This window comes from Salarias fasciatus, chromosome 5 (genome assembly GCF_902148845.1).
Source record: "Salarias fasciatus chromosome 5, fSalaFa1.1, whole genome shotgun sequence".
Taxonomy (NCBI): Eukaryota; Metazoa; Chordata; class Actinopteri; order Blenniiformes; family Blenniidae; genus Salarias; species Salarias fasciatus.
The window spans coordinates 28,574,584-28,589,383 of NC_043749.1; the positions used below are offsets into that span (position 1 = coordinate 28,574,584).

General features: G+C 43.2%; 1 protein-coding gene across 7 annotated transcripts in view; it reads left to right on the plus strand.

The window, feature by feature from the left end:
* matn4 (matrilin 4) overlaps positions 1–14,800 on the plus strand; it is a 30,374-nt gene that overhangs the window by 8,387 nt on the left and 7,187 nt on the right. The window contains exons 2-12 of one of the 7 annotated variants that reach the window (XM_030091794.1): positions 3,565–3,694; positions 5,171–5,346; positions 7,303–7,461; positions 7,789–8,020; positions 8,870–8,992; positions 9,197–9,319; positions 10,250–10,372; positions 11,683–11,805; positions 12,377–12,499; positions 13,489–13,611; positions 14,257–14,379. In XM_030091794.1, the coding sequence (XP_029947654.1) occupies positions 3,619–3,694; positions 5,171–5,346; positions 7,303–7,461; positions 7,789–8,020; positions 8,870–8,992; positions 9,197–9,319; positions 10,250–10,372; positions 11,683–11,805; positions 12,377–12,499; positions 13,489–13,611; positions 14,257–14,379 (1,504 nt within the window). In that variant the 5' untranslated portion in view covers positions 3,565–3,618. The remainder of the gene's footprint in view (positions 1–3,564; positions 3,695–5,170; positions 5,347–7,302; positions 7,462–7,788; positions 8,021–8,869; positions 8,993–9,196; positions 9,320–10,249; positions 10,373–11,682; positions 11,806–12,376; positions 12,500–13,488; positions 13,612–14,256; positions 14,380–14,800) is intronic. The other 6 variants (XM_030091795.1, XM_030091796.1, XM_030091797.1 and 3 more) reach the window with 6 other exon arrangements.

A 14,800-nucleotide genomic window follows, 5' to 3' on the forward strand; every position in this document is an offset into this window, starting at 1 on the left:
AAAACCAGATTAGACAGAACACCTGCCAACACACATTTCATTGTGCCCTGGTTTAACCTGGAGACCTGCTGAACTGAGCGCTGACGGGGCCATGTTGTTGTGTTACTGATGGAGACTAATTATTCCCCAGTAAAGATAACAGGACTGATTTTCCTGAATTCTCCATGTAGTGATTAGAACGAACTTTAAATGTTGGGATGTGTTGGCGGAGGAAGCTGGCAAACAAATCAAATTTTTACAGAAAATAGATATAGTAGAATCGAGCAAAAAAAAAAAAAAGTTTTTGTAGTTAATAATTATAACATCCAGGGGGCGCTGCATGATGTTAGTTTCATGTAGGACATTTCTGATTAAACTGTTGAGATATGTATTCTCATCCCTGGTAGTGTTTAAACTTTACTCTTGGGGGATAACTTCCTGTTTTTTAGCTTTCTCCAGTCACACATGAGCTATACTGCTCCACGCTGCCCCCACAGGTCATTAGAGGTATTACTGTCCGGTTCACATCTGTCTCAAATCTACCAAATCACACAGTAATGAAGACACAAGAGGGACAGAAGCTGCTAAGACCTTTGTACACAAACCTTCAGTAGATCAGGCCGGAGAGTGTTGTCTAAATACCAGAGTGTCTAATAAAATGAAAGAACACAGCTCTGATCCTTCATTCCTTATGAGCTCTGGTGGTTTTGTAATATGGACAACAATAAAAGCCAGCTGTGTTTGTGGACAGTAGCCGTGCAGGAGCGTCATGTTGCTGTCAGGTGAGCGTTCCTGCTGTCCGGCAGTTTGAAGGGACCTGAGGGAGCCTGAGGGCGACATCTGGATGAAGCATTACCCTGCTCTGCTCTCTAGGGGGCAGCACTAACAGGAAACACAGACCTGGTCCTGTCGTGTTGTGCTGTCACTCCAACCCAGAGGAAAGCTCTGACGGTATGTGGAGCGCTGACAGCTGACTGATAACTCCACTGAAATGAGGCGTCCGGTTTTACACGAGGTGGTTTTAGTTCCACTTATTTTTGTTTTACTTGAGAACAGTTAAGAGCTGCAGAGCTGCTACTCTTGAAACTCCTGTCTACTGGAGGAGGAGCCTCATTAATCTGATGTCCCACTGGAAGTAGCATTAGCATTAGCTCTGTGATGATTTCACTCAACTCCTGTTTACTGCTGAAGAACAACCATATTTCATGTTCAGATATATAAAATGAAGGAATGAAGCAACAGATTGTGAAGCTCTCATGTGGAGGAACTTGACCTGACCTTAGTAGCAGTGTGTTTCTTTGCCATTTTTCCACTGCTCATGATTTATTAGTTTAATGTGACATAAATTGTTAGAAACTGACTGAAGCGTTTCAGCAAACCACACATCCTACAGCCGAGGGTCGCTTCATCTCTGGAAATAAAAGTCAAACTCTTGTTACGTTTGACCTTTTTCCGTCTTGAATTTCCACGCTGAAGCTTTATTTGCCCCTTTTGGAGATGAACAGTTGTTTTTCTGTCATGATGAATCTCACACTGAGCCCAGATCGACCTGTAAACCGAATGGCTGACGCTCCAGCATGTGGCATGAAACTGCTTTTCTGTCTCATATATCTGAAACGTATTTTCTTTCACACCAGAAGCGAGGCCGCTGAGCGGCTGCAGGTCCACAATGTGAGTCCTGTGCATTAAACACCGATCACAGGCTCAGATTTATAAGCGTGGCTGAGCTGGACTTCCAAACGGTGGCGAGACGGTTTTAATTTGTTTAGAGTGTTAATTGAGGGAAATAGGATCTCCATTTTCTATATTTACCAGCTGAGGGAGACACACGCTGTTAATCTGCTGGCAGCCACGGCGCATGCAGCGCAGAGAGCGACTTTCTCCGACAGTCAGCGAAATGCCGCAGCTGAATGATCCTCTTTGTGGATAATTATAGAACATGTGTCGGTCTGTGACCTGCACCCAGGAGGCCGCGTGCGCGTGTGTGTGTGTGTGGTGCAGTAAATTATTGTTTGGTGAAGGAGAGACGGCTGGTTGCTGCTGCTTAGGTAAAGTTGTACTGAGGACTCTTTGTCACGCATGGAGGCACTCTCACACACACTCCTCACACACAGATTCACACACTCACACACACACTAGCTTCGTACAATGTTACAGCCAACAGCGTGTTCAGTGAGGAGACGAGACGGAGACAGCAGTGACACCACAGCGACACCTCCGGAGTGTGTGGGACAGCAGACAGACTTCCTGTATGGAGGAGTCGGCCGGTGGCACGAAGCCATCTCTGCTTTAAAACGTCCCAACAGATCCACCGGGCCTGATGGGGAGGCTCCAGGCCAGAAGCATGAACACATGCCTTTTTGTCTCCGTCTGACTCCCCCCCCCACCGTACAGTGAACTGGACTGTAGAGGGAATCATAGAGCCACACTTTAATCTCAGGCCCTGGACGACACCTTCTGCTCATAAAACGGAAAGACGTTACTGTAAATGAATGTGTTTTTGCTTCTGATAGTGTGTGAAGTCGAGTCGAAGAGTTAGTGTGATGCAGAGTAACATTTTAATCCACCCAGATTTAGAGCATCTTCCTCCCACAAACTGATGTAACGTCCGTTACATGTAGCCTGCTTTACTATTGATTTAACTACTGACGTAAACTGATTGAATCCTTTACTTTTAAAAGAAGTAAACTGTAAAGAAATGCTACTTTTAGGAATTTTCAGTGGCTGAGCTGTCTGGAAACTGGAGTGGAGCCTGTTGATGTAAGTCTTATAAAACTGCTGCCGTGCTGTGATTCACAATCTGTTTCTGCTCATCAGAGGGATCAGAGAGTGCAGAAATACCAACGATTCCTGTACTGTGTGTGTGTGTGTGTGTGTGTGTGTGTGTGTGTGTGTGTGTGTGTGTGTGTGTGTGTGTGTGTGTGTGTGTGTGTGTGTGTGTGTGTGTGTGTGAAGTGGTGATCATGATCCTGGCTGGTGGGACATTCCTGTCCTGCCCCGTCGTAAAACACTCTGCTTCAAACACCTGGTGGAGGCAGCACCTCTGTGTGTGTGTGTGTGTGTGTGTGTGTGTGTGTGTGTGTGTGTGTGTGTGTGTGTGTGTGTGTGTGTGTGTGTGTGTGTGTGTGTGTGTGTGTGTGTGTGTGTTCTTGTCACTATCTGTCTCGCTCCAGGAGCAGATAATGATAATGTCTGGGAAATGTTTCAATTCATGGCACTGGGTCAGCACACACAGGCACAGGCAGCATGAAACTCTGGATTATCACCGTTTATCAGTCTGTGGTCATCTCTGGCTGAGGTCTGAGGACTGAACTCATGGAACAGAGCACAAAAGGCTCTTTTCTGTCTGTGTCTGCTCTGTATCGTTCTGTTTTAAAGGCGGATTGAGTCATGAAGTTCACCTGAAGGTTCGTCAGCTAGTGGGAGGAAGATGCTCTAAAATCTGGATGTTAGCTGAAGTTATGACAGTTATTATGTGAAAGATTTCTCTCTTACAGCCACGTTTCTCCCCTTTCGACCTGAACGTGTGGACTCCTCCAGACGCTGAATGAGTTCAATCTGTTTTGGCTTCTCGTCTCTTCACAGTTCGCTCCTCCGCAGCGCCAAACGCCTTCGCAGATCCGTATCATCGGGACGAGGATGGGAAAGTTCAGAGCGCCGTGTCTCTTCGTCCTGCTCAGCCTGGCTGTTCTCGTCACCGCCCGGCCCAAAGCAGGTCAGTCCGCTCAATCCGAGACCAGTCGCCATGGAAACCAAAGAGTTTTCTCTCTCGATCACAGAAACACAATAAGATGATGAGTGTTTTTTTATTCCAGGTGCATGTAGTGAAATCAAGCACACAATGTGTCACATACTACTGCCTGTCTGTAAAAGTCTGAATGATTCCACATCAGAAACACAAGAAATGTAAATTCCTGCTAAAAAAAATACACACAAATAAGACTGTGATACTGTGACACCATCAGTTTTGAGTTTAACCTGCTGAATTAATGAATAGTTACAAGTATTGACGTATTTCCTCGCTAATGACTTTCTATGAAAGGTTCAGGTGGTGTCTTGTAAAACAGCTGTTCAGTCCCAGCTTTGAGAGCCTTTTTGTGGAGTTTGCATGTTCTTCCTGTGCATGTGTCAATTTTTTTTCTCCATGTAGTCTGGTTTTCTCCCACATCCAAACGAAAGAGCTGCAGAGCTGCTGTCTCTCTCTGTCCTGCTCTGTCCTGATTCATTAATTTAGTTTATGTTAAATTGTTGGAAGAAGATGCTCTATAATCTGGATGTTAGAAGAGGGAAGATGCTCTATAATGTGGACGTAAAATGGAGTGACATCAGTTATTGGGAGGAAGTTTCCTCTAACTTGCACAGCACTGCTTTTAATCCATGTTATTCTTCTGGAATTAGTGTCTTTTTAAAAAATCCACATTCAAACCCTGAAACTGAAATGACTTGAAATGACTGTTCAGATTAAATGTCACATTTCAGACTCATCAGACCTCCACATGCGGTTTGAGTTCCACCTGCTGCCACATGATTTACAGGACCAGACAATGAAGTGACACTTTCACGATATGTTAAAGTCCCGCCGTTAATCTGCGTCTTTGTTCTGAAACTCGATGGATTTCACATGTCTGCGTACCCACGCCGACTCCGTCCCCTCGGTGAGAGTTCAGCCTTCTGTGGAGAACTTCAGCACTGACCAATCAGCTCTCCTGCAGCTCGGAAAGCCTGAGCACTCATTCCTCATCCGTGACTGCACTGTTCTTCAGCCGAGATGATGTTACAACATGGTAGAGAGTCTCAGAGATTAAGGACAAAACCAGGTGCTGCAGGTGGTAAACAATGTGAAAGTAATCCTGCGGAGTGAGGGAGGACATTGCTGCTGTGTGTGTGTGTGTGTGTGTGTGTGTGTGTGTGTGTGTGTGTGTGTGTGTGTGTGTGTGTGTGTGTGTGTGTGTGTGTGTGTGTGTGAGAGAGAGAGGGAGAGAGAGAGAGAGAGAAATGTGAAAATGGAAAAACACACTATGTCACATAATGACATCAGGACATTTTTTAAAACCTGCACTTGGAAAACTGGGTCTTTGTTTTTTCATTCCAGCGTTGGCTTGTGAAGGAATTGACTTTTGACCTCCTCATTCTTTCACCTTTAAAGTCAACAGTTCTATCATCGGTCACTTACTTATTTTTGGTTTTCCAGGTCCTGAGCAGAAGTGTAAATCTGGTCCGGTGGACCTGGTCTTCCTCATCGACAGTTCTCGCAGCGTTCGGCCACACGAGTTCGAGACCATGAGGAAGTTCATGATTGACATCTTGGACACGCTGGACATCGGACTGAATGCCACCCGGGTGGGAGTGGTTCAGTACTCCAGCCAGGTACGGTGGACTCACGGCTCCTCCCACACCTTCCATCATCATACTGTTTGCAGACGACTGTCGACACTTCATGTGGACGTGGACTTTGGAGAGCAGAGTGAGATGACTCTTCTAATGTGACACTTCATCTGAGAGGTCTCTGAATAATCCCAGACCAGTTTCTGACTTTATTCTAACCGCTGTAAGGCTAATTTTTGGACTTGTTCTCGGACTGGTATCAGGTTAGGTTTGGACTGGTGTCAGACTGGCTTTAAACTGGTTTCAGGACTAATTTTGTACTTTAATACAACTATTTTCATCCCACACTGTAAAAAACGTCTGTAAAAAAATACAGTAAAAACTGTCAAAAAGCAACAGCAAAGCACCGTCAATTCAAAAATTGTGCATCACCATAGTAAATACACGGAATTTCTGTAAATCAAGAAACAGTGCACAACTGTAATTTTATGGGTGCAATTTGATTAAAAAAAAACACAATTTTACTGTGATTCCTTCAAACAATTTTAAAATTTATGAGAAAATACCATAAAGACAAAAGTGGATTATAAGCCTAAAATCTGCAGTATTATTCAGTATAAATCACAGATTCCACTGATGTGTACAGGAGAAAAACCATTAGTCATTCCGCATGATGTACACTGTCATTTCTACAGAAAAAGCATGTTCAAAATATGGTCCACATATTGCATATCTTAAAGAAAACTGATATTTCACAATGACATAATATCAGCCGTTGTTATTTAATGTTATCGATTGACTGGAGTGCAAGGGGAGCGCGTACAATGCATGAGCGTATCCTAAAACAGCTAGCTAAAATAGCGACAGGCCGCACGGTAGCGTAGTGGTTAGCCCTCTTGCCTGACAGCAAGAAGGTCCCAGGTTCAAATACTGGTTGGGGCTTGTGTGTGTGTGTGTGTGTGTGTGTGTGTGTGTGTGTGTGTGGGTATTCCAGCTCCTGTATCCAAAAACATTCATGCCAGGTTAATTGTTGATCCTAAATTGCCTCCAGTGAGTGTGTGTGTCAGCCTGGTGGGATTGGCTCGTCCTGTGACCCTAAAAAGTGGCGTGGCTTCTAATTTGTGAGGTACCATGATATATCATACAGTTACTGTTGAGTTTATTACTGAGATAGACTGTAATTTTGAAAGGAGATTATTATAAATGCTATTAACAGGTTTATGTTTTTACTGTTAATTTTACAACAAACTACTGTAAACAAATAACAGTTCTGTACTGCAAAATTAACAGTTTTTTAATGTTAATTCAGCTGTGATTTCATTTCCTGTAAATCATTTTACATATTTTGTCTGTAAAGTTATCTACTGTGCTGCTGTATATTTTACAGGAATTCTCTGGTAACCACAGCTGCCAGCGTTTTCCTGTAAAAGCAAAATGTTTTTTTTTTGTTTTGTTTTTACAGTGCAGCTTCTGGCTGTTTTTGTTATAGCTTTAGGTTTGCTCTAGATCAGTGTTAGAGTTCATTATTCTTTTGGTTTTAGACGAGTTTTGAACTGGTTTTGTTAAACCAGTCATGGTTTGAGGTTAGTTAAAGTATTGAATCGTGTGATTCAGAACCATTTGATTACTTATCACTTAATTACACCTGAAGCGTCTTACACAACTGAACTTTTGGTTTCTGTACTACGTTGCTTAAGTCAGGGTTAATATTTCTGTTTATACGTATGACTGCTGCATCTTGTCATAACTCTGATGTTATTTATTTCTTTATGAGTTTTCCTGTTTTCTGAAGAACGATATATCCACCTCGAGACATTTGAGTAAACTTGACTTGACTGCTGTGTCCTGGCAGCAGTAGGACTTTTCAGCTGATTCAAACTTCCAATACTGACCCACAGTGGTATCCTGTTGGGGTTCGAACCACAAATCTGAACCTCAAAATCTTGATATGTCCACAGGAACTGTTTCTCAGCGCTCTCTTCTTCTGTCTTCTGTCAGGTCCGTAGTGAATTCTCCCTGAAGACCCACGCCAAGCTGGACAGCATGGTGAAAGGCATCAATCAGATCATCCCGCTGGCTCAGGGCACCATGACCGGGCTCGCCATCAGATACGTGATGAACGAAGCCTTCACGGCGGCGGCGGGCGACCGGCCAAAGGTACGGCATGACTGGTCCCACTCAGCCTCCCTCTCAGAAGCAGCATTTCTGTGATTTACAGTCTGTGGTTAACCCGAGTTTAAGAACATTTTTGTCTACTGACTGGAGGACTTCAGTCCTGCCAGCTGCTACTGAAAGAAAAGTCCTTTTCACATGAGAAAGGTATCCAACCGTTATCTCATCTGGGAAAATTGTTTAAACTGAATATGTGTAACAAAAAATATCCAGTAAAACCATTTTATACCTTTTTCAGCCAAGATGAGTTTTGCGGGAGACCAGCGATGACAACTTCCTTACTTGACCTCCAGCCTTGACTCTGACCTTCAGGTCCCCAACGTGGCCGTGATCGTGACAGACGGGCGTCCTCAGGACCGCGTGGCGGAGGTGGCCGCCGAGGCCCGAGAGAAAGGCATCGAGATCTACGCCGTGGGCGTGGCCAGAGCCGACATGACGTCCCTGAGGGCCATGGCCTCGCCGCCGTTCGAGGACCACGTCTTCCTGGTCGAGTCCTTCGATCTCATTCACCAGTTTGGGCTCCAGTTCCAGGACAAACTCTGCGGTAAGACAGAAAACAGCCTCATGGCTCCCCACAAAAAAACCCAGAATACAAGGAACAGCTCATTAGAGCACCTGGAAAAACACAAATATCGTCATAGTCAGGATGCAGAGTAGAATTTCAGGTTTTGTTCATTGTGCCAGGAGGGTCAGACATTTACAGAAGGACAGACTGAAAAGCAAAGACTGTTGAGAATCAAATCATTTTACTGGAATGTAGTAAGCTCAACCCTCCTCTCGCCAAGACGACATTAATGTCAGATAAAAAGAAGTAAAGCTCATGAAATATTTGCCCCAAACAGAAGAATCATTGTTTATTGTAACCTTTTTTAAAAAGAAAAAAAAAAAGTCCTTTTGAAATCGCATTTTAATCTGTTCAGAGATTACTTTTTATTTGAAGTCACCTGAACATCAGCCAGCTTTGGATTATATATGTAATGCATGTGGCTTTAGCCATGGCAGTACTGGAGTGGTGTGTGTGTGTGTGTGTGTGTGTGTGTGTGTGTGTGTGTGTGTGTGTGTGTGTGTGTGTGTGTGTGCGTGTGTGTGTGTGCGTGTGCGTGTGTGTGTGCGTGCCTGTTGCGTGCGTGTGTGTGCCTCAAAACTGCCAGATATTTTTCGGCCACCTCAAACTGATCCGCCCCTCTGAAAGTGCTGGCGTCTCGTTGAGAGGTGAAAAACACACGCAGGCTATAAATGACTGAATTAATATGAAGAAACAGAGAGAGTTTGCATGTTCATCAATGTTTCTAACATCACAGTTTGTGTTGTTCACTGTTGGAAGAAGTCATTTTTCCTGAGTTTGGAAATAGTTTGTCTGACGTTGTGAATGCTGGTGGTTCCGGTGCTGCAGGGATGGATCTGTGTCTGGAGTCGGACCACGGCTGTGAGCACATCTGTGAGAGCTCCCCGGGCTCGTACCAGTGCCTGTGCCTGCCCGGATACACCCTGAACGAGGACGGGAAAACATGCACAGGTCAGACATCCAGAAGCAACAGAAGTAGTCCAACATCTAAACTGTCAGCATCGATACAACATGAGGTGGTGCAGTTTTAGATGAGCTCCTCCAGGATTCAGCTGTTCATGTGTGAAATGGTTCATTTAACATATAAAACTCCCGAAAGATGTTCATCCTGACTGATGAGGTCTAGTCCTAATAATCCTGAGGTGTGTGTTGTAGCCATCGACCTGTGTGCTGAAGGGAAACACAACTGTGAGCAGATCTGCGTCAGCTCTCCGGGCTCCTTCACCTGCGACTGCAACAAGGGCTACAAGCTCAACGACGACAAGAGGAGCTGCTCAAGTTAGTCCCACACACACACACACACACACACACACACACACACACACACACACACACACACACTGCTGCTGGCATGGCGCGGAGTTAAGCGCCGTGGGCTTGAATTCACATCATGTCGATGCTGAGACGAATTCTGCTGATTTTTTGCTGAAGGTGAAGCTTACACAGTGTGTGTCCACCTGCAGTTTGTCGCAGTGAAAAAACACTGATCGGCTTCAACAGTTTCTTCTGTTTGGTGATAGATTCTTTTGTGCTTGATGTCACTAAACTGTAGACTGTGTTTGTATCATATGTGCAGGGGGCGATTTGTGAAGAAATCATGAACAAAAAAAAAAAAAAACACAAAAACTGCTATTTGTGTTTATTACTCAGATATTGAATTAAGAAATGAGCTGTAATACAAAGTGTTACCATGGCAACAGTTCCTTATTGTATATAAAATGTATTCCATTCATGCTTGAAACCTGATACCAAGTTGTTTTATGTCACTAGGAACTGGGAATAAGGTCTCTTTTGCCTTTTCACATTTCCCAGTGTTCGACTGCCTCCTGTCGTGCTGCTCTGTCAGAATCAATAAAGAGACAAACCATTAGTTTAGAAGAACATTTTAAAAGATGCAGAAGTTACTAAACATAGTCATTTTCCGAAAATAATGACAGTAATAAAGCCATATCTTTCAAGTTCTTTCAAGATCAACCCATATGCAGACGATGTGCATGTATACATGTAGGTTTAGAGTCTGAGTTCACCGTGATGGATTCCCCCTCAGATTTCCTCACAAATCGAACCCTGTTGGTGCCACACAGCAGCTTTTTGTAGAAAAAGCTTGAACATGCAGATGTTTCCTGATCAGACAAACTGTGGGACACACTACACCCAGTGAATTTCACTCTGCTGCTTATGGCCTCGCTGCTGCTTTCCTCCCCTCAGTGATCGACTTCTGTTCGTTTGGGAACCACAGTTGTGATCATGAGTGTGTGAGTGTGCTGAATGGCTATCACTGCCGCTGTAACCAGGGATTCAGGCTGCTGGATGACGGCAAGACCTGCCAGGGTGAGTACTGGGGCAGAAAACCCACCAGCATGAAGTGTTTAAGGTGGGAGTTGATTGAAATGTAGGCTTTCATTTACTGTCTGTTTAAGGTGGATTATTAATTTCATTGCTTTTGAATATAAACATTATTGTTTTATGCCATCTGCAATCACAAAATAGCAATGTTGTGACAGTTTTTAATACTTTAATTTCATTTTAAATGATGGTAATTACTAATTATATTCCATTTCGACATGTATTAAATACACCACAGCAAAGAATTATTGTCACAAAACATTTACATATTTATATTTACTCCAACCTGTCAGAGACCAAATTTACACTAAATTCACAATTTGAATCCTGAAATATAATGTACATTGGATTATTTCTCAATGGGTTTCTGGATGAAGCTTTCAATTAATCACATAGATGACTGGGTGAACATGCGCGTGTGTGTGATTTCCACAAAACACCCTGAATATGACTTTTAACAGTAAAATGATGATTTATTGCCTGAAAACAGCTTTATAAATCAGCAATGTGTCACCTTTAAAATATAAAATTGATGATTTATGTGCTATAGGAGCTCCGCCCCCTGATTTACAGCCTCATTAATCCTTACAAGAGCAGAATTGTTCATTTTAACCCCAGTGCAGCAGTATCCCCCCCCCCCCCCCCCCCCCCCCCATTCTGAATGCATCTCCACCTGCAGCATGCCGCATGCACACAAATGCACCTCCATGTTTGTTCACGCTCATGCACGCTGGCTGCACGCTCGCTCCCCGCAGAGCTGGAGACTCTGGAACAACTGCACTTCAGGATATCGCTGACAGAACGCAGCAGCATTCAGGCGATTTACAGCCTCCACTCTGACCAGTTCACGTTTCCTGAAAGGCACACAGAGGCTCAGAGCAGGAGGAACACGCCGCAAACTTAAACCATCCATTTAACCTGCATTCCACTGCAGTGGACACAGAAGTGATTTAATGTGGTGCACTGAAAGTTTTTCTCTAAAGAAAGGGACAGCTGTGCATTGTGAGCACTCAATGACAGTATAGCTGTAAACAAAATCTCCTAAAACTAGAAGGAAAAAAAAAAAAACGAACTAACGAAATAGATTTGTCACTCTGATAATATTTAAAAAATTAATAGTCATTGGAATAATCATTTTTTTTTCTTTATAATCAGTCAATAAACTTCTGATTCATGAGAATTCATGTTGTGAATTTATTATGTTTTCATCCACCCATAAACACTTATTGTGGAACTGTGTGTGTGTGTGTGTGTGTGTGTGTGTGTGTGTGTGTGTGTGGGTGTGTGTCGCACAGCCATTGACCTGTGTGCGGAGGGAAAGCATGACTGTGATCAGATCTGTGTCAGTGCGCCGGGCGTGTTCAGCTGCGACTGCAACGAAGGATACACACTCAGTGAAGACAAGAAGACCTGCACACGTTAGTCAGGCCCTCACACACATCTAACACACACACACTGTTGCACACATCCACCCAAACGTGAAAATGATCATGTTACTTCAGGCTCAGTCTGGAATGACTCTTTCTTTCTACAAGTCAGAATCATAAAGCTCTTCCAGACCGTGGCATCATAGAAATGGTTTCTGGTCACATGACTCTAAAGACAGAGGCGCTTCTGTGTTGTTTCAGGTTTTAATGAGTTCAACTCAGCCTGAATTTATTCCTACAAGTCAGCGTAATAGTGCAAATATCAACTCACCTCAGTCGCTTATTTATCAGCTAGAATCATCTCCCAGACTGCTTCTGAGCTTTAAAACCTTTTTAATAGGATGTAAGTTGAGCTAACAAAAGTGAAATTTGCTCCCTAAACCTCTGTGTGAAGCATGTGGATTGGAAAAATATTACGTTTTTCTTCAGGGCACATTTTCTCACAGGCTTATTGGAACACACTCACTCACTCACAGAAAGTAATAATTCTATTTAAATATTGCACTGTTGATCATAACTCTGCGTCTGTGTGTGTGTGTGTGTGTGTGTGTGTGTCGCACAGCCATTGACCTGTGTGCGGAGGGAAAGCATGACTGTGATCAGATCTGTATCAGTGCGCCGGGCGTGTTCAGCTGCGACTGCAACGAAGGATACACACTCAGTGAAGACAAGAAGACCTGCACACGTTAGTCAGGCCCTCACACACACCAAACACACACAGTCGGATTTACACACATGATGACACACACACATCTAGAAGGTGATAAAGTTTCTCTTTCGTATCACCAGCTGCGTTCACACTGGAACAAGAGCGATATGTTCTGAATATCTGTGAAGAAGTGATGCAGCAAATTTGTGTTTGTCCCTTTGAATTAATGTAATATAAAACATTTATCTGCAGATAAACTCCTGCAGGTTGTGCTGCCGATCATTACTCACAGCTCATTTGAGTTTGAAATAAATCTGAGGAAATGCTGAGACCTCTCAAATACATCTCTCGACTTAGACTTGTTCACCAGTATTGAATCTTCCTGGTGGCATTTCTCAGCTGGTTGATCTGCAGCTTGTCTGGATTCTTCCTCAGAGAAGGAGGAAGTGGGGAGTCTTCCTCTTCTTTGCCCGGTTCACAGGGAGTCAACTCTCTTTTCACACGTCAACCATGTTTGTGGTTTTCTCCCATCCTCTTCCTGGGTGTCTCTGGCTTCACCAGAGGAACCTGATCCAATCAGTGGCCTCATATAAAGATGCTCTGTTGACGTTAAAAGGGAGAGGCACATCTTTGTTGCTTCAGATCTTAACAGGTTAAAATCTCCCAGATCCTGATTACACAGTGTTTCAAGTTAAAGTTTTTTTGTGTTTTCGTTTCAGAGAAGTTTCCCGTTCACACAGTAATGTTCTGAAAATGATGCCCATTTGCATGAAAATGGTAGAAACACTGGAAACAACGCAGCTGGCATGCCGGGCCATGAGCGCCAGCTGTTCATTATGGATAATAATCAAATAATTTAAAGAAAAATTCCTCACTTCCGCTTTTACTGAAATTCATATGAGCAAAAAAAAAAAAAAAAAAATAAAAATAATAATAATAATAATTCCATCTAACATATTGTTGGACTGTGATGACTCATCAGTGAGAAATAACTGTGTGTGTGTGTGTGTGTGTGTGTCGCACAGCCATTGACCTGTGTGCGGAGGGAAAGCATGACTGTGATCAGATCTGTATCAGTGCGCCGGGCGTGTTCAGCTGCGACTGCAACGAAGGATACACACTCAGTGAAGACAAGAAGACCTGCACACGTTAGTCAGGCCCTCACACACACCAGACACACACACACACACACACATGCACACATCCACCCAAACGTGAAAATGATCATGTTACTTCAGGCTCAGTCTGGAATGACTCTTTCTTTATACATGTCAGAATCTTTCTCATACTTTTTCCACAAAGATGCAGTTTTTTCTTTTAATAGATGCAACATAATTTCATATGTTTTTGTTGTAGATTTGTGTACATTGTGATGCTGTTCAAAGCTCATCCAGACCGTGGCATCATAGAAATGGGTTCTGGTCACACGACTCTAAAGACAGAGGCGCTTCTGTGTTGTTTCAGGTTTTAATGAGTTCAACTCAGCCTGAATTTATTCCTACAAGTCAGGGTTAAAGTGTAAATACCAGCTCACCGCAGTCACATATTTATGAGATAGAATCATCATCCAGACTGTTTCTGATCATAAAAATATGATTATATAGTGTGTAAGTTGGCTAATAGTGAAGTTTGTTCCTTAAACCTGTATGTGAAGTATGTGGCAAAATATTAGGTTTTTCTTCAGGGCACATTTTCTCACGTGCTGATACATGTACTCACAGAAAATAATAATTCTTATTAAATATTGCACTGTGAATCATAATTCTGTGTGTGTGTGTGTGTGTGTCGCACAGCCATTGACCTGTGTGCGGAGGGAAAGCATGACTGTGATCAGATCTGTATCAGTGCGCCGGGCGTGTTCAGCTGCGACTGCAACGAAGGATACACACTCAGTGAAGACAAGAAGACCTGCACACGTTAGTCAGGCTCTCACACACACACCAAACACTCACACACACACACACATACACACACACACACGCACGCATGCACACACCTCCGACTTCATACTTAAACCAGATTCAGACCAATCAGAACTTACTTCCTGGATGTCAGTGTTCAGAGACTTTTATTTTCCTTATAATGATTTTTGGCAGTTTGGGATTTTATCTTAATATAACTGCAACCATTTATTCGTATTTTTATTTCTGCAGATCAGGATGAATTTCATAGATAAAAGATCCTTCAAACCTTCTCACTGTGTGAATAAGTTCTTGTCACATCTGACTGAAATGGGAGGCGTGTACGTGCTTCTTCTGGTTTTAATAGGATTAGAATAACATCGGGTTCTTCCTTTAGTTCAAGGTTTAAAATGCAAACTTAGCTGAAAAAGAAAAT